The 24,168-nt window shown below is 56.0% G+C and overlaps 2 protein-coding genes across 23 annotated transcripts in view; one reads left to right on the forward strand and one right to left on the reverse strand.

Moving 5' to 3' along the window:
* The window catches only part of TMCO3 (transmembrane and coiled-coil domains 3), a 51,733-nt gene extending 42,115 nt beyond the window's left edge, over positions 1–9,618 (reverse strand). For 7 of the 20 annotated variants that reach the window (XR_011378689.1, XM_070048548.1, XM_070048541.1 and 4 more), the window contains exons 1-4: positions 9,481–9,618; positions 4,153–4,226; positions 2,826–3,352; positions 405–584 (exon numbers count right to left, since the gene is read on the reverse strand). Coding sequence is in view for 18 of the 20 variants with exons in the window: in XM_070048548.1 (XP_069904649.1) it covers positions 405–584; positions 2,826–3,272 (627 nt within the window). In the remaining 2 variants the exon portion in view is untranslated. Of the gene's footprint in view, positions 1–404; positions 585–2,825; positions 3,353–4,152; positions 4,227–5,562; positions 5,700–8,675; positions 8,789–8,896; positions 8,918–9,221; positions 9,376–9,454 lie in introns of those variants that run through there. The other 13 variants (XR_011378690.1, XM_070048535.1, XM_070048543.1 and 10 more) reach the window with 11 other exon arrangements.
* DCUN1D2 (defective in cullin neddylation 1 domain containing 2) overlaps positions 9,601–24,168 on the forward strand; it is a 28,941-nt gene continuing 14,373 nt past the window's right edge. For 2 of the 3 annotated variants that reach the window (XR_011378692.1, XM_051841697.2), the window contains exons 1-3: positions 9,601–9,776; positions 15,141–15,357; positions 16,044–16,212. Coding sequence is in view for 2 of the 3 variants with exons in the window: in XM_051841697.2 (XP_051697657.1) it covers positions 9,774–9,776; positions 15,141–15,357; positions 16,044–16,212 (389 nt within the window). In the remaining variant the exon portion in view is untranslated. Of the gene's footprint in view, positions 9,777–11,416; positions 12,640–15,140; positions 15,358–16,043; positions 16,213–24,168 lie in introns of those variants that run through there. The other variant, XM_051841698.2, reaches the window with a different exon arrangement.

The raw sequence follows: 24,168 nt of genomic DNA on the forward strand, positions 1-24,168 counted from the left end.
CCCTTTCTTTCTCCCCCTCTTTGCTCTGGCTTTACTCAGATGTGGTTCACCACTAACTGTTCGGAGTCTACACCGAGACCCACAGTCAGTTTTCGGCATCCATCTTAACTCCCCCTCAGAATCCTGGACACCTCTAACGAGGGGGCAGTCAGAGTCCTGCTCCAGACGCAGATGCTGTCAGCAGAGTTCACGGACCCACCTTCGGCACTGGAGTCACCTAAGCTTTCTAGAGACCAGAGGCCAGTGCCCCTGGGGGCACAACTGGCCAGCGAGACGGGCCCGACGATAATGGGTGACTCACTCCTGGAGGCGCAGTCTCCCAGAGCATGCCCGCATGCCACCTTCCTAGGCCTCCCACCCTGCTACAGCCCACACGGGGGCGGCTCCAGCCACACGGCGCCTACCGCCTTGTTGTCGTCGAAGGCGTGCTCGCCGATCTCCTCCTCCAGGCGGTCCGCCGCCCTCCTCACGTCCTCCAGGATCTCGTCCAGCATGGACAAGCTCTTGTTGCGATGCTGCATGTTCTTAAGGGCTTCCACTTGATGCTTTTCTGCAGCCAGAAGTTCTACGTACTCCGTCTCTTCCTATTTGTTTGTGGGAAACAGAGTGAGGTTTACTAGGAAATAAACCCCCAGGCTTCCGCGGGCTGCTCTGTCCACGGAGGAGGGACTCCGGCGCCAGCTGGCCAGGACGGGCGGGGCGCCCCAGTCCCTGCCTGGAGCTGCGCTTGGCAAGTGTCTATGGAGAGTCTCTCATACACACACACATGCCACAAGTGTGACCTGTGACGGAGCACACAGGTCATATGTTCATGAGCGTGGAGATGCCCTGCCTACACTTTAACACAGCTGTGATACTGAACATTCAGCCGCTACCTACGTCTTTAAGCAAGATACACAAAGTCACTTTCCATTTACAAAGGGGGATTGTTCCAGAAAACATGTAGAAGCTGACAGTGTTACTTACACGGAAACTGATGGGCAGGGCATTTTATACACTCACATGTAATCATTACCCTGACTGTTGAAATATTCACCCACATCTAAGGGGGTGGGGCCGGTTGGGACAGTGCCAGCACCCTGTGACCACGGCCACCTTCTGTGCCTCTGACACAGACGCAGGAGAATCCTGGACAGCAGGGCGGCTGGAGCACTACAGAGCCACACAAGTGGAAAGGACTTGTGGGCGTCTGAACCAGCATCAGCTACTCGAGCTCCTGTCTGTCTACTTCATGACAAACCTGGATCCCTCTTTAGAACGACAAACCCAAACGTCACATTGTGCAGAGTAACAACAACAATCTCGTGCAACAGTAACACCTCATCAAAGACAGCTCCTGCTCTGTCCTCGCCCACAACAGCAGTCACGGAGCTCACACGTGTAACACACACACGTGTACATGGGCCAGGCGACGGGGCTCACAAGCACCTACCACAGGCAGGGTGACTGATGGTGTTCACACATGTGTAACACTGGCAAGACTGACAGGGCTCACACACACGTGTAACACCAGCAACATGACTGATCAGGGCTGTTGATGACCTTGACATAAACATCTGACAATCACCATATTTCTACCCAAAAAAATCTACAGTTCAGTGATAAAAATTTAGTAATTCTGTATCCCCTCGCCCATTTTAGGCTGCGGTAACACCATGGTTTTCCTGTGGTGATGCAACGCTCTTTCATCCGTTCCAGGCTGCAGCACATGCCTGGCCCAGAGCAGGGACTCCAGAAACAAAGGCTTAAGGAGATGTGTGTGACAGCGCGTCTGGTGCCATGGTGTTGGAAGGCGACACAAACAATGTGACATCTGAGATAGGCTCTCATCCTTTTAAAAGTAAACTGGGACAAACTCCTCACTCTAAATGTATACACTGTTTAAAACTGACTTTGAAATTCTTTTTTCAATATGTGGACAGTGACTAGACCAAGCCTGTCACAAACACTGAGGCTATGACATGTGGTGGCCCTCACAGGACCCCGGGGTGGGGTGGGGGGCTGAGGCAGATCATGAGGGGCTGAGGTGGACCCTGAGGGGCTGGGGAAGACCCTGGGGGACTAAGGCAGGACCCTGGGGCCTAGGGCGGACCCTGGGGGGCTGAGGTGGACCCTGAGGGGCTGGGGCAGATGCTGGGGGGCTGGGGCAGGACCGTGAGGGGCTGGAGCGGACCCTAGGGGGCTGAGGTGGACCCTGAGGGGCAGGGGCAGATACTAGGGGGCTGGGGCGGACCCTGGGAAGCTAAGGCAGACCCTGGGGGGCTGAGGTGGACCCTGAGGGGCTGGGGCAGACTCAGGGGGGCTGAGGCAGACCCTAGGGGACTGGGGCAGGACCCTGAGTGGCTGGGGCAGACCCTGGGGGCTTTAGGTGGACCCTGGGGGTTAGGACGGATCCTGAGGGGCTGGAGCAGACCCTGGGGGGCTAGGGCAGACCCTGGGGGGCTGAGGCAGACCCTGAGGGGCTGGGTGGACCCTGGGGGTCTGGGTCAGGACCCTGAGGAGCTGGGCCAACCCTGGGGGTTAGGACGGACCCTAGGGGGCTGGAGCAGGACCCTGAGGGGCTGAGGTGGACTCTGGGGGGCTAGGGCGGACCCTGGGGGTTAGGATGGACCCTAGGAGGCTGGAGCAGGACCCTGAGGGGCTGGGGCGGACCATGGAGGGCTGAGGTGGACCCAGTGTCCGAACTCCTCCTGCACAGCCTGCACCCGACACTCGTCTCTGCGTCAGTTTGCTGGCAGAATGTGGGTAACACTCTGAAGGACTGGGGAGCCCAGGTAAAAGGCCCACTGCCCGCCCCGCCAGGGCTTCCCGGCAGGTGGCCTCACCTTTATGGCGGCCTCGCGCAGGGCCTCCAGCCGCTGGCGGCTGCTCTCCTTCATGTTCACCACGTCCTTGTAGTCCCCCTGCAGGGCGCGCTGCAGCCCGTAGACGGCCTGGAACACGGAGTTCTCACTTTCGTTCAGCTCCTTCTGGAAGATTTCGAACGTGTGCACCTGGAACAGCCTCTCCGCCTCCGACAGCCCGGGGTCTCTCTCCACCGCGCGGACGGCGTTTCTCAGCTTGTCCAGCACCACGCTCTTCTGGTGGAGGAGGCCGGACAGCCTGCGGCAGCCGCCCAGCAGCCACTGCCGGCGGGGAGCCGCGGCGGCGCCCTTGCCCCGGTGCAACTCGATGGCGTGCCGGGCCACCTCCTCATGCTCGGCCGCGCCCGCCGGCCAGGGCAGGCACAGCAGCAGTGCCCAGAGCAGAGGCTGCCCCCGCAGCGCCCTCATGGCCCAGGCAGAGAGGCCACGGGCGGGCAGCGCACAGGTTTCTGCTATGCTGGGCTTGCATTTTAGAGCCGCATTTTCAGCTGGAAAACAGATTTGTTGCCACATGTTAGGACCAAACGATCCGAGCCTGGACACGTCGCCCTCCGGAAGGGGTGCTCTCTGTCCCGGGCTGGTGCCCACCTCAGCCACTCACTTCAGCAACTCAAAGCCAGGCACTCAGACCAAAGCAGAGTCAAATTAGAATTTAAACCACTGAAGGGCCTATCTGGGTACTTGATAAAGAGCTGAGATCACAGGTTAGCTACACCTAAATAAGAAGTAATTAAGAACCTCACAGCACTGTGGCATAGTGGGTTAAGGCTCCGCACACAGCACCGGTATCCCAAATAGCTGCCAGTTCAAGTCCCTGCTGCTCCTCTACTTCTGATCCAGGTCCCTGCTAGTGGCCTGGGAAAAGCAGCTGCAGACGGTCCAAGTCCTTGGGCCCCTGCACCCACATGGGAGACTGGAAGAAGCTCTTGGCTCCTGGCCATTGCAGCCCTTTGGGGAGTGAACGAGCAGATGGAAGAATCTCTCTCTCTCTCCCCCCTCTCACTCTGCCTTTCAAATAAAAACCAAACCAAACATACAAAAGTACTCATATCCACCAGATCCACCATGTACAAAAGGCAGAAACCGGCCCACTGAAGGGCCCACAGGCCACAGGCCAGAGGTGCCAGAGGCCCTGCCACCATCAGTGCACACGAGCCTCCTCTGAGCTGCTGGGCACGCGGCCCTGCCACTCTGCTCACTTCCAGAAGCACCGTGGGGCTCCCAGTCTGTGGCCAGGCGCTGGTAAGGCATTGAGGCGGAAAGGAAGCATCACGTGGTAGCGCTGTACCTGGATGTCCCGGCTTCACTGGACGGCCAGACCACGGAGGTGCCGGCTGCTTCTCTTCCTCTCCTCAGGGAGACCTGGAACGACACGGAGTGAGGTTACCCCGGCCAGTGCCACACGCACAAGAGCCCACTCCCCGATGGATCTCTGACAAGTGGGGAAGCTTCCTGTGGTGGCGGAGTGGGTGTCTGGAGGGCAGGGCAGAGCTCCTCGAATGAGCAGGTGGGAGAGCAGTCGGCAAAGGTCACTGAGCAAGGACGAGCTGAGCGCTGGAAGCAGCGACTGGAGACGTGGGAGAGGGAAGAGAGGCTGCGAGATGAGCTCTGAGTGGAATCCGGGAATCCGGCCGTGGCAGACCACTGACCACAGAAGTTACGCCAAAACCAAGGACACAAACCTGTCACTGACAGAATTTATAACCTAAAGAAAACATTAAGCATTGATGAGGACCCTCCCAGCACTCAACAGAGGCCGAGAGGGGAACACTGATCCATAGAGAACCCAGAGGGGAACCAGACCCTCCCAGCACTCAACAGAGGACCCAGAGGGGAACACGGAACCTCTGAGCACTCAACAGAGGACCCGGGGTGGGACACAGAACCTCCCAGCACTCAACAGAGGACCCAGAGGGGAACCGGACCTCGCAGCACTCAACAGAGGACCCAGAGGGGAACCGGACCCTCCCAGTGCTCAACAGAGGACCCAGAGGGGAACGGGACCCTCCTAACACTCAACAGAGGACCCAGAGGGGAACGGGACCCTCCCAGCACTCAACAGAGGACCCGGGGGGGACACAGAACCTCCCCGCACTCAACAGAGGATCCAGAGGGGAACCAGACCCTCCCTGCACTCAACAGAGGACCCAGAGGGGAACGGGACCCTCCCAGCACTCAACAGAGGACCCAGAGGGGAACGGGACCCTCCCAGCACTCAACAGAGGACCCGGGGGGGACACAGAACCTCCCCGCACTCAACAGAGGACCCAGAGGGGAACCAGACCCTCCCAGCACTCAACAGAGGACCCAGAGGGGAACGGGACCCTCCCAGCAGCACTCAACAGAGGCCGAGGGGGGAACACGGACCCTCCCCGCACTCAGTCGTGGCACCCGCATTCTGCCATGCCCTGCCATGCTACTCAGCCATCAAACACGCCCATATCTCCCCTCCCTGGACCCTGCTTTCTGGAAGCTGCAGACGCACTGCAGTGTTACTGCTGTCGCCAACTCTCAGTCTTCACTCTGGCTTCCAGGCAAGCAGAGACCTTTCCAGACGGCGTTCTCAGCCCAGCAGGGAGCACGGTCAACAGACAGAGCCCACAAACCTCCACAAGGAACCCAGAGGCCTCCTGGTCTGCACTCACTGCGCCCTGCTGGCCGGGCACGCCACAAGGTCAGACTTGGAACCCAAACTCACCTGCAGAGTCTACCGTCTGCTAGGACAAGCTGTGGAACTCAAGAGGCGGCGGCTCCCGAGACCTTTCCCAGCCCGGCCTGCTGCCCCCACCTGCACGGCAAGCGAGAGGCCGAGCTGCTTTCCACACGGCTCACAGGACGTCACCTCCTTGAAAACAAACTGAGCTTGTCACACAGAGCAAACACGGATGTGTGAGCTCAGTGACTCACTCTTGTTCCGACAGGGCAAGGCACACCCTTTCTGGATCGCCCAGAACCAAGACAGAGGCTGGAGAGGCCCCAGGTGGGCTCCCTCGTTCCTCAAGAGTCCTCACATGACGAACCCGTCACGGGCTCCATGGCGTGCCCACGTGCGGCCCTCACACGGAGACCCTGTACGGGCTCCATGGCGTGCCCACGTGCGGTCCTCACACGGAGACCCTGTACGGGCTCCATGGCGTGCCCACGTGCGGCCCTCACACGGAGACCCTGTACGGGCTCCATGGCGTGCCCACGTGCGGCCCTCACACGGAGACCCTGTACGGGCTCCATGGCGTGTCCACGTGCAGCCCTCACACAGCCCGTGAGGGGCTCCATGGATGCCCACGTGCAGCCCTCACACACTGACCCCGTCACGGGCTCCAAGGACGTCTATGCCCGGCCCTCACACACTGACCCCGTCACGGGCTCCAAGGACGTCCATGCCCGGCCCTCACACACTGACCCCGTCACGGGCTCCACGGACACCCACATCCAGCCCTCACACACTGACCCTGTCTCAGGCTCCATGCCCCCAACCCCGCCCAGGGACCCCACATCAGCCACCCCCTGGCCACAGCTAAGGCAGCGTCCATTTTTCTGAATCCACATCATCTTCCTCTGAAACACGCGTCTGACAAGTACATGAGATCCGCCACCCTGCAAGTGAGTCACCCTTTCGTAACTCCTCCTTTCACCTCAAACACGTCTCGTGTCACCTCAAACACGTCTCGTGTCGGCGGTTCCAGGACAAATTAAACCAGCAGCGTTAGCACACTGGTAAACACTCAGCTTCAGGGTCATTTTGTCAGTTACTTTCAGTTATTAAAGACTTCTCGGGGCCAGCACTGTGGTGCAGAGAGTGAGCCAAAGCCTGTGGCACCGGCATCCCACGTGGGCGCCTGGGAGTCCCGGCCGCTCCACGTCCAACCCAGCGCCCTGCTAACTAACGGCCTGGGAAGGCAGCAGAGGACGGCCCAGGCCCAGGCCCGGGGACAGGTGCCTCCGCCGCACAGGGAGCTGCACGCGAGTGGGGCACTGCCGTGGGGGCCAGCGCTGCAGGCGGACCGAGGCCTAGCTCCCAGCCACAGGTCTCACGCAAGGACACGCTGCAGACGCAACGGGCTGCGGGGCGGAGGAAGCAGCAGGGCTCCGCATCTTTCCACGCCCCCACACCAGGGCCCCACGCTCGCTCCCGCCCACTCGCTCTCAGGCACATTCACACTGGTCACTCACCCTCGTATCACACACACTGGCTCTCACACTCACTCACCCTCATATCACACACACTGGCTCTCACACTCACTGACCCTCATACTCATCACGCTTGCTGACTCGCCTGCATTCACTCTCATCACACTCACTGGCTCTCACTCTACACACTCGCTCACACACTGGCTCTCACACTCGCTCACACACTGGCTCTCACACTCGCTCACACACTGGCTCTCACACTCACCCTCATCACACTCGCTCACGCACTCACTGGCTCTCACCCTCATCACACTCGCTCACGCACTCACTGGCTCTCACCCTCATCACACTCGCTCACGCACTCACCGGCTCTCACACTCACACTCGCTCACACACTCACCGGCTCTCACCCTCATCACACTCGCTCACGCACTCACCGGCTCTCACACTCACACTCGCTCACGCACTCACTGGCTCTCACAACCTCACCGGCTCTCACACTCACACTCGCTCACGCACTCACTGGCTCTCACACACTCACCGGCTCTCACACTCACCCTCATCACACTCGCTCACGCACTCACCGGCTCTCACACTCACACTCGCTCACACACTCACCGGCTCTCACCCTCATCACACTCGCTCACGCACTCACCGGCTCTCACACTCGCTCACACACTCACTGGCTCTCACCCTCATCACACTCGCTCACGCACTCACTGGCTCTCACACTCACACTCATCACACTCGCTCACACACTCACCGGCTCTCACCCTCATCACACTCGCTCACGCACTCGCCGGCTCTCACACACTCACTGGCTCTCACGCTCACACTCGCTCACGCACTCACTGGCTCTCACACTCACACTCGCTCACGCACTCACTGGCTCTCACACTCACACTCGCTCACACACTCACCGGCTCTCACCCTCATCACACTCGCTCACGCACTCACCGGCTCTCACACTCGCTCACGCACTCACTGGCTCTCACCCTCATCACACTCGCTCACGCACTCACTGGCTCTCACACTCACACTCATCACACTCGCTCACACACTCACCGGCTCTCACCCTCATCACACTCGCTCACGCACTCGCCGGCTCTCACACACTCACTGGCTCTCACGCTCACACTCGCTCACGCACTCACTGGCTCTCACACTCACACTCACTCAAGCACTCACTGGCTCTCACACTCACACTCGCTCACGCACTCACTGGCTCTCACACTCACTCACGCACTCACTGGCTCTCACACTCACTCACGTACTCACTGTTTCTCACGCTCACACTCGCCTGCCCGCGTGATGCACAGCTGCCGGCGCTCTAGGGAAGGGGCGGGGCCTGCGCCGAGGGTGGGCTCTGGGCTCTGAATCGGTTCCCACAGTGAGTCCGCAACCAGACAGGCAGCCCCATCACGCAGGGGAGCCGAGCGAGCGGGACAACCACGCACGCAGGGGTGGGGGCGTCCGGCGAATTCCCTGGGTGCTGTGCGTGCCCCCGAACCTCCAGACGCCCAGACGGCCCGGGCAGAGAGAGCCCCCGCCCCTGAGCCCGGGAAAACCAGCCCCGCGCCGCGCCCCCAGGAGAGGAACCCCGAAACGTGCTCCAAGGCGGACGAGGACCCGACCGCGGGGGACGTCTGGACGCCCAGGACGACGCCTGCGCCAGAAACGCACCCGGCACGCCCCGACTCCTCGCCCGCGCGCCGGCCGCTGTCCACCGAGGCGCGCCCGCTCCCGCAGGGAGGACGCGGTCGGGTCCAGCGCCTCGGCCGGCGGGAGACGAAGGCTGCGGCCGCGCCCCGCGTCCACCGCGCCCAGGGCCCCGGGGGGGCTCGCGCAGGCAAGTGCGGGAACGAGCGCCGAGCGCCCCCACGCGCGCATCCAGCCGCACGCACCCGCGGGGCACGGTCCTGAAGCTCGGGTTTGTGACCCGACACGCAGGCGGTGTAGGCGGAGGGCGGGGCAGGGACGGGGACAAGCGCCGGGCGTCAGCGCAACGCGGCGGACGCCCGAGATGCCACCAGGCCACCCGCGCCGGGAGGCTGAAGACCCGCAGAGCCCGCGCAAGGCCCGCGGCGACGGGCGTGCGGACAGCAGGGACAGGACCGCCCTCCGCGGGGCGCTTGCGGCCAGGGGCGTCCGTCTGTGACAGCAGCCGGGGCCGCAGGCCGCCGGAGAGCCGGGGGAGGACCGCGCCGCCGTGCGCCCCGCAGCGCTCACCCGGGCGGAGGAGGTCGCGCCCTGCTCGTCCAGCCCCCGAGCCGGAGCGCAGTGCGCGCGGGCCGTCCCGCATCCCTTCCCGGGCGCCCAGGGCGTGACCCGCGGGGAGGACCGGGGCCGCCTCAGCCCCGCGCCGGCTCCGCGGACGCGCGTCAACTGCGGAGGGGTGTGCGGCCCCTTTAAGAAGTCGAGTCGGCGCGTTCCCGTCGGCCCTCGGGCGGCGCTGTGAGTACCGGGAGTTGCAGTTCCCGGGACCGACCTGCTCCTCGTTCCCGGAGCACCTCGGGCGGGAGAGGGGCTTCGGAGAGGCAGGCGGGTCGGACTTCGCCCCTGTCGGAGCGCGCGGCGCGTAGGCCCCGAGGACGCGGGACGCCGTGCACGCCCGGAAGCGGAGGAGGGGCGGAGCGAGATGGACGTCCCGTCGGCCCCTGCGTGGCGCCGTGCACGCCGGGAGTCGGGGCTCTCGGACACAGCTTTCGCCCGGGCCGGCGGCCGGCTGCCGGCTGCGCCTGCGCAGAGCGCGGGCCCACAGACGCGGTGCTGCTGCCGAGGATGGTAGGTGCCGGCGTCGCCCTTGCGGGTCGGGGTCAGGGTCGGCGTTCGGCGGGAGCGCGGGGCGGGGGCGCGGGACGGCGGCGAGGGCCCCGCGCCTGTGGCGGCCGCGGCGTCCCCTCCGAGGCGGGGAGGCGGCACGGACGCTGCGGGCCAGGCTGGGGAGGCCGCCCCGCCGTCCGCCTGGCGAGGGCAGCCCGAGAAACTCCCTGGCGGGGCGCTGAGAGGGTTGTCGGGGCTCTGGCGCGCGCGTGGGTGTCCGTGGCCGTCTCCTGCGCCGTGAACGTCCTGCAGTTTAGTGCATTTTAGCAGAATACGGCGACGAAGCGAAGGCCCTTCCCCTCTACTCGCTGGCCTTACTTTCTGCACCTGCTACCTCCGCGGGGGTTGGTTTTCGGCTTCTGTCGCCTTCAGTCCCGCCTGGGTGGGCACGCGCCCCCGGCCCGTGCGACTGTCAGCGGAGGAGCCGCCTTTTCCAAAGAGGCCGCGAGTTCCCCTGGGCAGGTGCACGGGCGGCCGGCGGTCACTGTTGTTTCCGAGGAAACCTGCGCGGGACCTCTGCTGGCCGGGGTCGGGCGGTGTGGACAGCCTGGGGCGGGGACGGGGTCGGGCGGTGTGGACAGTCTGGGGTGGGGGACGGGGTCGGGTAGTGTGGACAGCCTGGGGCGGGGGACGGGGTCGGGGTCGGGCGGTGTGGACAGCCTGGGGCGGAGGACGGGGTCGGGGTCGGGAGGTGTGGACAGCCTGGGACGGGGGTCGGGGTCGGGCGGTGTGGACAGCCTGGGGCGGGGGACGGGGTCGGGGTCGGGCGGTGTGGACAGCCTGGGGTGGGGGACGGGGTCGGGCGGTGTGGACAGCCTGGGGCAGGGCTGGTCCGGAGGCCTGGCTGCAGAGTGCTGGCTGTCATTACGCCGGCCGGCTGGCCCCACTTCCTGCACGTGTCTTCATGGCTGGCCTGGCGCCTTCCTCTGGGCCCTGGCTAAAGCTCTCAGTCAATTTTGAAGTGAACTCCGCGGCGGTCCGTGCACTCACGGAGCTGTGTTAGCTCGGGAACGTCTAAATCTCCCGGAGAACGCCGGTGCCTACCAAAAGCCGCTCCTCTGCTCCCGCTCTCCGGAGTTGCCGGTTCTAAGTGTTGCATAGAAGTGGGCCTTCCGGGCCGGCGCCGCGGCTCACTAGGCTAATTCTCCGCATGCGGCGCCGGCACACCGGGTTCTAGTCCCAGTCAGGGTGCCGGATTCTGTCCCGGTTGCCCCTCTTCCAGGCCAGCTCTCTGCTGTGGCCCTGGAGGGCAGTGGAGGATGGCCCAAGTGCTTGGGCCCTGCACCCATGGGGGACCAGGAGGAAACACCTGGCTCCTGGCTCCTGGCTTCAGATCAGCGCAGCGCACCGGCCGCAGCGGCCATTGGAGGGTGAACCAACGGTAAAGGAAGACCTTTCTCTCTGTCTCTCTCTCACTGTCCACTCTGCCTGTCAAAAAAAAAAAAAGAGAGAGAGAGAAGTGGGTCTTCAGAAAGTTCATGGGCGTGAATATGATGAAAACAACTATGCACAGATTTCAAGCATTTTTTAATTAATTAATGTATTTGTTTATTTTGAGAGACAGCTCCCAGGCTCTGGTTTCCTGCAGTGGACAGGGGCAGAGCCAGGAGCCAGGAACTCAACCCCGGCCTCCCAAGCGGGTGGTGGCTACTTGAGCCGTCACTGCTGCCTCGCATGTTGGCAGGCAGCTGGAGGCAGGCGAGGGCCCCAGTGGGAAACCAGGCTCAGCCTCTGAAGGGAGACGCAGGCATTTCAGCCCTACGCCCACAGCTCAAATCGCCTTGTAATTCCATTGTTTGGTAAAGCTTTTGAGGTCCAATCACATTTGGCCTTTTTTTTTTTAAAGGTTTTTATTTATTTATTTGAGTGACAGAGTTACAGTGAGAGGAACAGACAGGGAGAAAGGTCTTCCATCTGCCAGTCCACGATGGCTGCAGCTAGACCAGTCCGAAGCCAGGAGCCAGGAACCTCCCCCTGATCTCCCACGTGGGTGCAGGGGCCCAAGCACTTGAGCCATCCTTTACTGCTTTCCCAGGAGATAGCAGAGAGCTGGATTGGAAGAGGAGCAGTCGGGAATAGAACCCGTGCCCATACGGGATGCCACAGGCGGAGGATTAACCCACTGTGCCGCAGCGCCGGCCGCAACATGTGGCCTTTTGTGTCTGGCATCATCCACTCAGCATAATGTTTTGTTTTTTCTTTAAAAGCATGATTTTTAAATTTTTTTATTTGGAAAACAAGGAGACATGGTCAGAGACAGACCTCCACTCAGTGGTTCGCTCCCCAAATGTGCACAGCAGCCGAGGCTAAGCCAGGATCCGGGAACTCGGGTGTCCCGTGTGTGTGGCAGGCACCCAGGTGCTGGAGCGTTCCGCGGTCTCAAGTTGGGCATCGGCAGAGGCTGGATTAGCAGCAGAGCCAGGCCTTGAGCCCAGGCACGCCGGTAGAGGATGCGGCCCCACTGGTGTCCCAGCTGCTGCACCAAACGGCCGTGCCAACATCGTGTTGTCACGGTGTCCGTGGTTCATTCTTCTTTGTGGCTTCGTGGAACTTCATTTTATGGACATAGCAGACCTTGTCCCATCGCCGTGGCAGGACTGACGACTGTCCCGTGATCACGACATTGCGGCTGTTCCTCTTGGGACCGTGTGACTCTCTTTGTCCTAAGGTCGGAGGTGGCTGTCAGCATGGGCGGGCTGCCCGCCTCCTCAGCGGGTGCTGGCTCCCTGCCCGGGCACAGCTCTGCCCTCACGTCGCTCGTGTGATCTCACCAGAGGGCGGCCTTGAGTTCTTGCTGGTGTTCTCAGAACTCACCGTCAGGAAGGTGTGTAGAGCGTCTGTTCCCGTGTGCCTCCAGCCTAGGGTCAGTCGGCAGCCATGGTCACGGGCAAGCTGCGACTTCACACACCACCTTCCGTGCTGTCTGGGCCTGCCGAGGCGGCCACGGGCAGACTGGAAAGTCAGGTCTGTAGCAGCGGGCTCTAAACGGATGGTCTTACGTTGCTGTGAGTGGTGTGATGAATGTCCAGGTGTCCTTGCAGGAAATGGGTCCCCAGACGTCTGTGGCCCAGCGCCTTTCCCACCTGGGTCTTGAAGAGAGTGTTTGCCTCTGCCACCCTCCGCGCCCCAGAGACCACAGGTGGGCTCAAAATGGCTATGGGACCCCCAGAGTTCCTGCAAGACCACATGCACAGGACAGTACCATGTATGTGTCCCCCCGGGAGGACTCCTGATGTACACTATTCTGAATGGGACCCCAGACTCCCTGAACATGGAGTCATGGTCCCGATGGAGGGCGTGTTAGCTCCCAGAGCCCGCCTCTGCCAGCTGCTCACAGGCTGTTTCTCACAGAGCTTCTGCTTACGTTGGAAACAGTCATCAGTGTTTGGCCATGTTGGACATTACATACATTTTCTAAGTTAGCAGTGATAAATCCATTTCACAGCCTTATCAGAGTTCATTTCTCAGATCTCGTGCATTCAGTCTGTCGGCAGACCACGCGTCTCGCAGCCCCCGAGGCCTCTCCTGTGGCTTGTGAGACACTGAGAATTCTTGGGAAGACGGCTTTGGGGAGGCCAGCTGCAGAGCCTGCTGGGGGAGCCATGGCCGAGGCTCCCCGTGCCACCTGCCGACGGTGTCTGGCGTTGGGTGGTAGCGAGCCCTAGGGAGGGAAAACGTGACTGCTTGCCCCGCTGTTTGCTGTTGGCATCCTGGCGAGGACTCGGTGGCGAGGCCACGGTGCGTGTGCACCTTTGGAGGGAGGCCACAGAGCCGGTCCCTCGGCTCTCAGGACAGGCGTAGAGCCACAGGTGAAGCACTGGAGGTGTTCAAGTCTGACTGGAACTGTGGTCAGCGGGGAAGCTGGGAGCCTGCCTCCAGCCCACTACCCCTCTGGCTGGTGGGCCTCTTTCCCTTTCGTGTCTCCCTCTCAGTGTCTCCATCTGGTTCTCCATTCGTACGTTTCCGTCAGTTGTAATTATTCTGTGTTTCTGTAAATCGCCTCATCTGTATTCGAACAAGCTGGAGTGCGGTCCTTTAAATGACGTTGCTCCCTTACTCTAGAGAACATTTGTGGCCATAGAGCTGTTTGGTGTTTCTGTCATGGGGTTTCCCATCCTGTCTCTGGAAGCAGTACGGTGTTACTTTGTTTCAGGAGTTACTATATATAGTACAGGTACTTGACAGTGATTTATCACCTACCACAGCTTCTGCCCTATGTTTCATTTTATTTCTGTCTCGCATACACAGACGTCCTTAGTATTATCATTTTCATTTAACTGTAATTGGCTCCTTGTGCCTCCTTGTGGCACTTCAGTAGTTAGAACATTTTTGTTAGGGGTGCATGTATGTTTTCATCAATGTGGTCCAGTTGAATGTAAAGTGAGGAAACTCTTAAAACGTTCCTAAGCTGTGAAGCTTCCTCCCACGGCTCGCAGCCTGAATTTGAAGACCGAGAGCGCGCAGATGTGTCCCAGGGTGACAGCAGGTGCCTCGCATCAGGGGGCTGAGTGGACGCTGCAGACGTTGTGCCGAGACTTGGAAAACGTTGTGCCGAGACTTGGAAAAATGCTGATCTGCCTGTGCAGAGTCAGCCGGGGAGGATCAGAGTGTGTGTTGTACAAATTCCGTTTTCCTAAGACTGTGCAGTCTTAACTGAAGAACAAGGCTTTTCTCTCCCTGCAGTTCCGAAGTGGAGTCACCCAACAAAACAAAGTCCAGTTAAAACACAGGCCTTGGGGCCATCGTCGTGGCTCAGGGGCTTAAGCGGCCACCTGCAGTACTGGCATCCCAGGAGACCCAGATGGAGTTCCAGGCCATGGCTTCCACCTGGCCCAGCTCTGCTGTAGCTGTTGGGGAGTGAACCAACAGCAGGTCTCTCTCCCTCTTGCTCTGTAACTGTGCCTTTCAAATAAAATTTTTTAAAGATTTATTTATTTGAAAGGCGGAGTTACAGAGAGGGAGAAATAGAGAAAAAGGCCTTCCATTTGCTGCTCCACTCCCCAATGGCCGCAATGGCCAGAGCTGGGCCAATCAAAAGCCAGGAGCTTCTTCCAGGTCTCCCTCCTGGGTGCAGGGGCCCTAGGGCCTGGGCCATCTTCCACTGCTTTCCCAGACCATAGCAGAGAGCTGGATCGGAAGTGGAGCAGCCAGGACCCGAACTGGCGCCCATATGGGATGTCAGCACTGCATGTTACCTGCTACATCTACAGCACTGGTCACTCAAATAAATAAATCTCTAAAAATTATATATATAGGCCTTAGGAGTAGAGACAGAGCAGCCCTGCAGTGTCTCACTGGCTTTCCGGTGTCCCCCATGTCCCACAGCATAAGCTGAAGTCATCTCAGAAGGACAGAGTCCGCCAGTTTATGGCGTGTACTCAGGCTAGCGAAACAACCGCCATCTACTGCTTGACGCAAAATGAGTGGAAACTGGATGAGGCCACGGACAGCTTCTTCCAGAACCCAGGCTCGTTTCACAGAGAGTCCCTGCGGAGCAGTGTGGACCAGAAGAAGCTAGAACAGCTATACGGCAGGTACAAAGGTAAGGGGTGTCATGGCAGCAGAGCTGGACCGAATGCGTGTCTGGCATGCAGGGTGCATGGTATGTGTCTCAAATGTCTGGTCCAGGTTCCCTTCCTCGTCTCCCTGGTTCTCAGCAGCAGGACCCACTTCCCTCAGTCTGAGTGAGACTGGACCGTGACTCAGGATAGACTGGGGAGGCAGGGAGGAGGGGGATGCCAAGGTTAAGCAAGCCCTCGCCCAACTTCTATGCAGTGAGAGTGGCGTCATGGCAGCCAGTCTCAGGCTAATAAAATCACCGAGTGCCCTGGCAATGGGTATGCCTGTAAATACAATGTTTTCTTTCTTTCTTTTTTTTTTAATATTTATTTATTTATTTGAAAGTCAGAGTTACACAGAGAGAAAAGAGGAAGAGAGAGAGAGAGAGAGAGGTCTTCCATCCGATGGTTCACTCCCCAATTGGCTACAACCGCCAAAGCTGGGCCGATCTGAAGCCAGGAGCCTCTTCTGGGTCTCCCATGTGGGTGCAGGGGCCCAAGCCCTTGAGCCGTTTTCCACTGCTTTCCCAGGCCACAGCAGAGAGCTGGATCGGAAGTAGAGCAGCCGGGAATAGAACCGGCATCCGTATGAGATACCAGCACTGCAGCCAGCCCCTAGGGTTACCTTGAAAAATAGTGTAACTTCTTTCTCTCTTCATGTTGACTGCAGACCCACAAGATGAAAACAAAATCGGAATTGATGGAATTCAACAGTTCTGTGATGATTTAAGCTTGGATCCTGCCAGTATCAGCGTTTTGGTCATAGCATGGAAATTCAGGGCAGCAACTCAGTGTGAATTTAGCAAAAAGGAATTTATAGAGGGAATGACGGAGCTTGGGTAAGTAAATTGGTTTCAGTTAAATTTTTTCAGAAAGGAAGATACTTTCAGCATTAATTCTGTTTCACCGTCCCGTGAATACCAGTTTCATGTCTGTGTTTTTCCTTTGTGTGTCTTGGAATTTCTTAGTATGTTTGCACTACTAAGCCTTTGGCTTACCTTTAGGTTCCAGTGTAAAGTTTTATTTACTATTTTTATTTCCTTTAATCACTTTTGTAACTAATTTTTTTAAAAAAATTTTCCCTCTCTGTCCACTCTGCCTGTCAAAAAAAAAAAGAAAAAAAAATTTTTTCCCTTCCAATTTGAATTAACAGTAAAAACAGGATTATTTTCAGCCATTCAGTTATTTTATAATGTTACGTACCCAATGTGTAATTCATTACATTGCTATATTAAACATTAATAAAATATTTTGGTTTTTGCTTGTAACGTTTGTCTATCTATGGTCAGGGTTGGGGTGAAAGCCTAATTTATTAAGTAAATCTGTATGTAGCATGTTTCTCGCCTGTCGGGTAAGTCATGGAAGCCGCGAGAGCCCCGGTGGGAAGCTGAGGGAACTGTTCCGTGGGGTGGTGTGCGTCCAGCCGCTTGCTGACACGTCAGGGGGCTCCGCGCCACGCCGGGGAAGAGCTCGTCTCCAGCTGCCCAGAAGAACTGCAAGCTTGAAAGCCGGGTGGCGACGTCAGCCGCGGTCTGTGGGAGCCCGCGGGGTCGTCTGGTCTCCAGCCTGCCAGGGCAGCCACAGGCAGGACTCGAGATCCAATAAGGTTGTGGCAGGCTGGTGTGTTTTCAAGATTTACTTGTTTATTTGAACGGTAGAGTTACACAGCGAGAAGAAGACAGAGAGAGAGGTCTCCCATACGCTGGTTCACTCCCCAAGTGGCCACAATGGCTAGGGCTGTGCCAGGAACAAAGCCAGGAGCTTCTTCCGGGTCTCCCGCACGGGTGCAGAGGCCCGAGGACTCGGGCCACCTTCCGCTGCTTCCCAGGCTCATTAACACAGAGCTGGATTGGAAGTGGAGCAGCCAGCACTTGCACTGGTGCCCATGTGGGATGCTAACACTGCAGGCCTCAGCTTAGCCGTCTGTGCCACCGTACCGGCTCCTGCAGGCTAATATTTCAGCTGATAAATTCGTGTGGCCTGAGAATGATGTTATAAATATCCAGCTAGCCCCTGGCAGAGAAAAGTCTCCCCACCCCGTGCCTTCAGGTGATCAGATGTTCTCACAGCAAGGAAGGGGGAAAGCCAGCAGTGCTTGTTTTCTGCAGACCTAGTGAGTGCCCTGTGTAGGCGTGCAGTCTGTGAGACTTCTGGTGAGTGTCCCACGCTCCTGCTGGTTGTCGAGGACCAACAGAAGCCCGAGCCTGCAGTGCTGTGACAGCTGAGGCTTTGCAAGTCTGACGGCCTGGGTGGATGGCTGCTTGTTTTTGGAGTGGAAAACACTGCTGGAAGTGGCGTCCCATCAGGGTAGGCTGTGCCATGTCCCCAGCTAAAACCTCCACAGGAGGGGCGGTCCCGGGCATAGGTGCTTCCTGCAGAAGCACTTAGCGGTGTGTCCTGGTTGTGGGCCACAAACACGTCGTAAAGGAAAGTTTCCAAAGTTCCTGTTAGCCTAGTACACGGCATAACCAATTTTAGAGATTTTTGGCATGAATCTTCCCAAATAGGACAGTTTCTTGCCTTCTTGTCCCAGGTAAATGATCTAAGGTTATAAGGTTTATGATGGGTAATAACACCACTCTCCATATCTGACACTGTAAGCCTCGCAAATATTAAAAATCTCTGGATTATTAATGTCCCGTGCTTCTAGAACTGCTTGCTTTAATCTAAGTAGCACTGAGTTTTAAAAGCATTTTAGCTCTTTTGTTTACACTATTTTTATTTTTTCATACTTTTTCCTATCAACTCTCCTGACTGAAGTTAGAAAACCTCCCTTTTTTTTTTTTTTTTTTTTTGACAGGCAGAGTGGACAGTGCGAGAGAGACAGAGAGACAGAGAGAAAGGTCTTCCTTTTCCCTTGGTTCACCCCCCAATGGCTGCTGTGGCTGGTGCGCTGCGGCCAGTGCGCTGCACTGATCAGGAGCCAGGTGCTTCTCCTGGTCTCCCATGGGTTGCAGGCCCAAGCACTTGGGCCATCCTCCATTGCCCTCCTGGGCAACAGCAGAGAGCTGGCCTGGAAGAGGGGCAACCGGGACAGAATCCAGAGCCCTGACCGGGACTAGAACTCGGTGTGCCAGTGCCGCAGGCAGAGGATTAGCCTAGTGAGCCATGGTGCCAGCCAGAAAAACTCCTTTTAATAGTGCTACCTCACTTCGTTGGGGACTTGAGGATTCTTAAATAAACCAGATGAAATTTCTGAGTGTGGTGTGTAGCAGTGGTGTACTTAGAGATTCACATGACTTGGACCACAGGGATAGCTGGCACACTGGACAGGGATAGCTGGAACACTGGACCACAGGGATAGCTACAACACTGGACAGGGATAGCTGGAACACTGGACCACAGGGATAGCTAGAACACTGACCACAGGGATAGCTGGAACACTGGACAGGGATAGCTGGAACACTAGACCACAGGGATAGCTGGAACACTGGACAGGGATAGCTGGCACACTGGACAGGGATAGCTGGCACACTGGACAGGGATAGCTGGAACACTGGACCACAGGGATAGCTGGCACACTGGACAGGGATAGCTGGAACACTGGACAGGGATAGCTGGACCACTGGACCACAGGGATAGCTGGAACACTGGACAGGGATAGCTGGAACACTGGACAGGGATAGCTGGAACACTGCGAACATTTTTTTTTTTTTTTTTTTTGAAATCTGCTTGAAGGATCAAAGGGCTCACAAGGTAGTGAAGACTTGGGAAGCAGAGACCCAAAGAGGTGAGCGCAGCAGCCGGGCCTGCTTTTCCCTAAGGTGCTTGCCAGTTGACAGCCTTTTCTCGGTGTGGAGACAGGAACGGAACTGAAGGCGGCGTCCAGGTGCAGGGACAAGCGGAAGTCCTCACCGGAGCTGCTGTCACCCAGGCCATCTGAGCCTAGAAAGTAACAACCTCTGAATTCTGCATGGCTGAGGCTCAGCGATTGCTGCCAGAGGAAATTGAAATACTATTTGGAAAAATCTTATTTCTACAAACAGGTTTTTCTAATGCAGTGTCCACCACAGTACCAGAAATAAGCAGAAATGTGAGAAGATAGGATTACGTGAAAAGAGCCAGCAGGAACACCGGACGGTAGAAAAGGGCCCGGGGGTTCCAGGTGATAGGATGTTTAAACAGACCTTAAAGAGCTCGACTCGCTTTGCTCAGCAGATGGAAGACTGTAGGGTTACCAGTGAGCTAGACGTTAAAGTCTCGTGCAGAACTTGAGACAGGTGAATGCAGGTGACGTCATGCCGCCTGACGTCACAACAGGACAAAGCAGCCCAGGGCCGGTTTTCCCTCTGAGGAGCCACGGCGTTTCAGTGAGGGGGGGCTCCTGAGCAGGGGAGGGGAAGCACTAGGAGTGGGAAGACTCCAGCCTCGGTCTCTGCCTCCTGGTGTCTGTCAGGGTCAGCCCGATTGCAGAGCCAGACAGCAATGCAAACTGTGAAGTTTTCACACAACAAAAACTATTTTTGTGACTTTGAGCTAAATAGCGCTTGCTTAGAAAGATATAAAGAACAACATAAAAGAAAAGTTGGTAAATGGGACTTGATCTGACTTCACAACTTCTGCTTATCCACAGGTGTCAAGGGAATAGAAAAGGCAAAGGGTCATGGGAGGAAATGTTTGTGTAAATATCTCATAAATATCAAGTATCTTAGAAATACAAACACCAAATACCTCAAATATCAAATATCTCACCTCATAACTATCAAATACCTCATGTTCCCTATAACTCTGTCATAAGTATCTCAAATACCTCATAAATATAAACATCAAATACATCAAATCTCAAATACCTTAAATAGCTCAAATATTAAAATCATAAATACCTCAAATATCAGATATTTCAAATGTTATAATACTTCATAAATAGAAATATCCAATATCTGGAATCTCATAAATACCTCATAAATACTAATATCAAATACCTCATAAGCATAAATACTTGTAAATACCTCATCAAATATCTGACATCAGATACCATGCACCTCAAAAATATGTTACAGGTGTCTCATAAGTACATCGTAGACAGATAGCAAATATCTCCAGCACCGCACGCAGACGCGTATCTCAGAAGCACTTCTCATATCTCACGTGCATGTGGTCGGTATCCCACAGGCTCCTCACGGTTGCTGTGCAGGTAGGAGTCCAGCCACGGTGGTGTTGGCACAGCAGTTAGTGTCTGTGTCCTTATCAAAGGCCTAGGTTTGATACCTGGCTCTTTGTGACTCTGTCTTCCTGCTAATGTGGACCCTGGGAGACAGCAGTGATGCCCAAGTAGCTGAATCCTTGCCACCTACGTGAGAGACCTCGATTGAATTCCTGGCTCCTGGCATCTACCCCTGGCTCATGGCTACAGGGAGCATTTGAGTGAGAAGTGAGCGTTATCAGACTGTTCTGTATCTTTCTATTTGCTAAATAAATAATACAGTCAAAAGAATGCAAGGAAAATTAGGCAGGCAATGGATGATTTAAACCAAAATGTCAGTAACTACATAGTTGTATTAAACTAAATGCAAAATGGATCTTTTTTAAATCAACTAACCAGCTATTGTGCATACCGCTAACAATGGATTTAAAACATGGGGCAGAGAAAAATGAATGTATCATGATGAAGATATAGTCACTTCAAAAATATTCTAGAAACCTGGTAAAAATGGATGATACTGGCCATAAAGTGAATTGGAACAGTTTCAGAGGATCGAAGCTATCCAGGTATGTTTTCTGGCCGTAGTACACTTAAACCAGGAGTGTAACAAGATAGCCAGACAGCTTAAAATATATGTGGATATTGTATATCTCTAACCCTTGGATTGAAAATAAAGGCTACAATGGAAATTGGAAAATATTTTGAATGATGAAGAAAAGTCTGATATGAAAACTTGAAGAATTCAGCTTAAATGCATGTTTTAGAAGAAAAGACAGTAAGTGTCGTGATACCAGTGAGCAAGACATCCTGTCAGGGAGCAGAAAGTTAAAGATGGTGGAAGGAGGGAACTCATTTTTTAAAACTGATTTAATAGAATAATAGTTAAATAGAAACAAGTTGTCAACAGAGAGGTCAGTGAAACCAGAGGCTTGTTATTTGAAAAGGCTTCTAGAAGTAGTAACAACCAATACAGAATAAAAAGAACATCTCTGTAAACTTATAATTTAGAAAATAAGTATTGTGAACAACTTAATGCCAATAAATTGACGATCTATGTGAAATAGAGAAATTCTTTTAAAGAAACAACTATTTTTTATTTAGGATTTACTCTGTTTCTTTTTGAAGGGTATAGTTAGAGAGGGGGAGAGACAGAGAGAGGTCCTCCATCCATTGGTTCGCTCTCCAGATGGCTGGGGCTGGGTCAGGCCAGATCCAGGGGCCAGGAGCCTCTCCCAGCCTTCCGTGTGGGTGCAGGGGCCCAAGCACCGGGGTTGTCGTCTTCCACTGCTTTCCCAGGCGCATCAGCAGGAGCCAGACTGGAAGCGGAGCACCCACGTGGGACACCAGCGGCTGGCCCAACCCGCTACACCACAGTGCCAGCCCTCAAGAAACAACTTGCTGAAACTGACATAAAGAAATGAAGAAGCTTGTTGGATCATCTTTAGGGATTTGAGCCTGTAACGTAGAACTCAAGGGGAAACTACGGGGTGGGATGGCTTCGCTAGCACATCCTTCCAAACTCATTGCGGGGGAAATGTCACCAATGTTATAAACGTCTGGGAGAGAACAGCAGAGGAGGGAGATCCCCCATCTTAAGGCAGCGCAGCCCAGTGACAAGCGCTGGTAAGGAAGGGAGACTTGCAGGCTGCCCTCAGTGAGGAGACTCCAGAGGGAAGACAGAAGCTGCGGTGCCCTGAGCGTGCGGATGACCGGCAGAGTCGAGCTCAGGAGACACGTTGGCCGAGAGGCCGGGAGAACACTCGGGACTTGTCGTGTCCAGGAATGCGGGATTGTTCAACTTTCCCTATCACAGGAAGAAACGCTCCCTAATATTCTTCAGGTAAAATTCAGCATCCACTTAAGACTTTTTAAAAAACAGAAAAACTCCAAACCGGGGCTGTGGCATTGGGGGTTAGACCACCACCTGCAATGCTGGCATCCCATGTGGGCGCCGGTTCTCGGCTGCTCCACTTCCTATCCAGCTCCCTGCTAACAGCCTGGGAAGGCAATGGAGGATGACCCAAGTGCTTGGGCCCCTGCACCCATGTGGGAGACCTGGAGGAAGCTCCTTGCTCCTGGCTTCCCCCTGGCCCAGCCCCAGCTGTTGGGGCCACTTGGGGAATGGACCAGTGGATAATGGAAGATTTTTCTCTTAACTCTGCCTTTCAGGTAAATAAAATCTTAAAAACTGATAGATAACTAATCTGGCCAGAAAAAAAAAAATAACCCCACAGCAAACATACTCATTCAAGTCATAAGCTACTTGTTCCTTGAGGGAAGCAAACCCCGTGCCTACTTCTCACTGGCTGGACAGGAGACCTTGGCTAGTGCTACGAGAAGGACCAGCGCTGGCGGTGAGGTGCCCAGGCCACAAGACCAACGGCGAGCAAACAGCAGTCTCATATTTCAGACGCCATATGAATTTTAGATGTGCCATTTTCAGTATCAAAAAATGCAAAACCTTGAGGGTAAGTGTGGTTAAAGATGTAGGGAAGGCAGTGATTGAGAGGAGAAAAGAACTGAATGAGTTCTACTGAGAAGTAGAGGCACTCAGTATTTTGTCCCCAAGTTTATCTGTACATGTAGTACAGGTGCCGTCACAAACCCCAAGACCATGGATTTATATGTAATTTGACTTGAAATTTTTGTGGAAATGCAGTCAAAAATAACCAACAGAGGAAAATGAAGGCATTGGGAAGATTTTTCTCTATCGGATACTAGGCTTGGAAGCTACAGTAATACAGCTACGAGGTGGGGGTGGGCATTGGGCGCAGTGCTTCCACGGCTCGGAACACCCGCGTGCCATGTCAGAGTGCTTGGGTTCGAGTCCCAGCGCCACATCTGATCAGCTTCCTGCTGATGGCAGCAGGTGATGGCCCAAGTACTTGGGTCCCTGCCACCCACATGGGAGACCCAGATGGAGTTCCAGGCTCCTGGCTTCCGCCTGGCCCAGCGCTGGCTGGTGTAGGTGTTTGAGGAGTGAACCAGCAGATGAAAGATTGTTCTGTGTGTGTGTGTGTGTACCTGTGTGGCTTTTCCTTTTCAATTTTTTTTTTTTTTTTTTGAGAAAATGCTCCGTGGTACTGTCAGTGCAGCAGAATGGAGAGCTCGGAAGCCAGCCCGTGTGGGGATGTTCCAGAGGTGTTACCTGGGAGAAGGGGAGGAAAGACTGTGTGATAAGCAGTCCTGGGCGAGCGGGCTAGTCACAGGGGAAACTGGTCTTGCTCTCGACCTCGCAGCGTGTGTGAAGGGCAGTGGTGGTCAGTAGATTGTGGATTTCACTACAAAAGGTTAAATGGCAAAGTCAGAAAGCCCCTCGAGGGGCTGTGTTGTAGCACCGCAGGTCAGGTTGTCACTTGTGATGCGCAGCCGGCATGGGTGCCACTTCGAGTCCTGGCTGCTCCACTTCTGATCCAGGTCCCTGCTGATGGGCCTGGGAAAGCAGGAGATGGTCCAAGTGCTTGGGTCCCTGCTACCCATGCAGAAGACCCAGATGGAGTTCCCCGCTCCTGGCTTCGACCTGGCCCAGTTCCGGCCATTGCGGCCGTTTGAGGAGCAAAGCAGTGGAAGGAAGATCTCTCCCTCTTTGGTTCTCCCTCTCTCTGTGACTCTGCTTTTCAAATAAATCTTTTTTAAAAGCCGCTAGAAGATA

The sequence above is a fragment of the Oryctolagus cuniculus genome, chromosome 9 (genome assembly GCF_964237555.1).
Source record: "Oryctolagus cuniculus chromosome 9, mOryCun1.1, whole genome shotgun sequence".
NCBI classification, from domain to species: Eukaryota; Metazoa; Chordata; class Mammalia; order Lagomorpha; family Leporidae; genus Oryctolagus; species Oryctolagus cuniculus.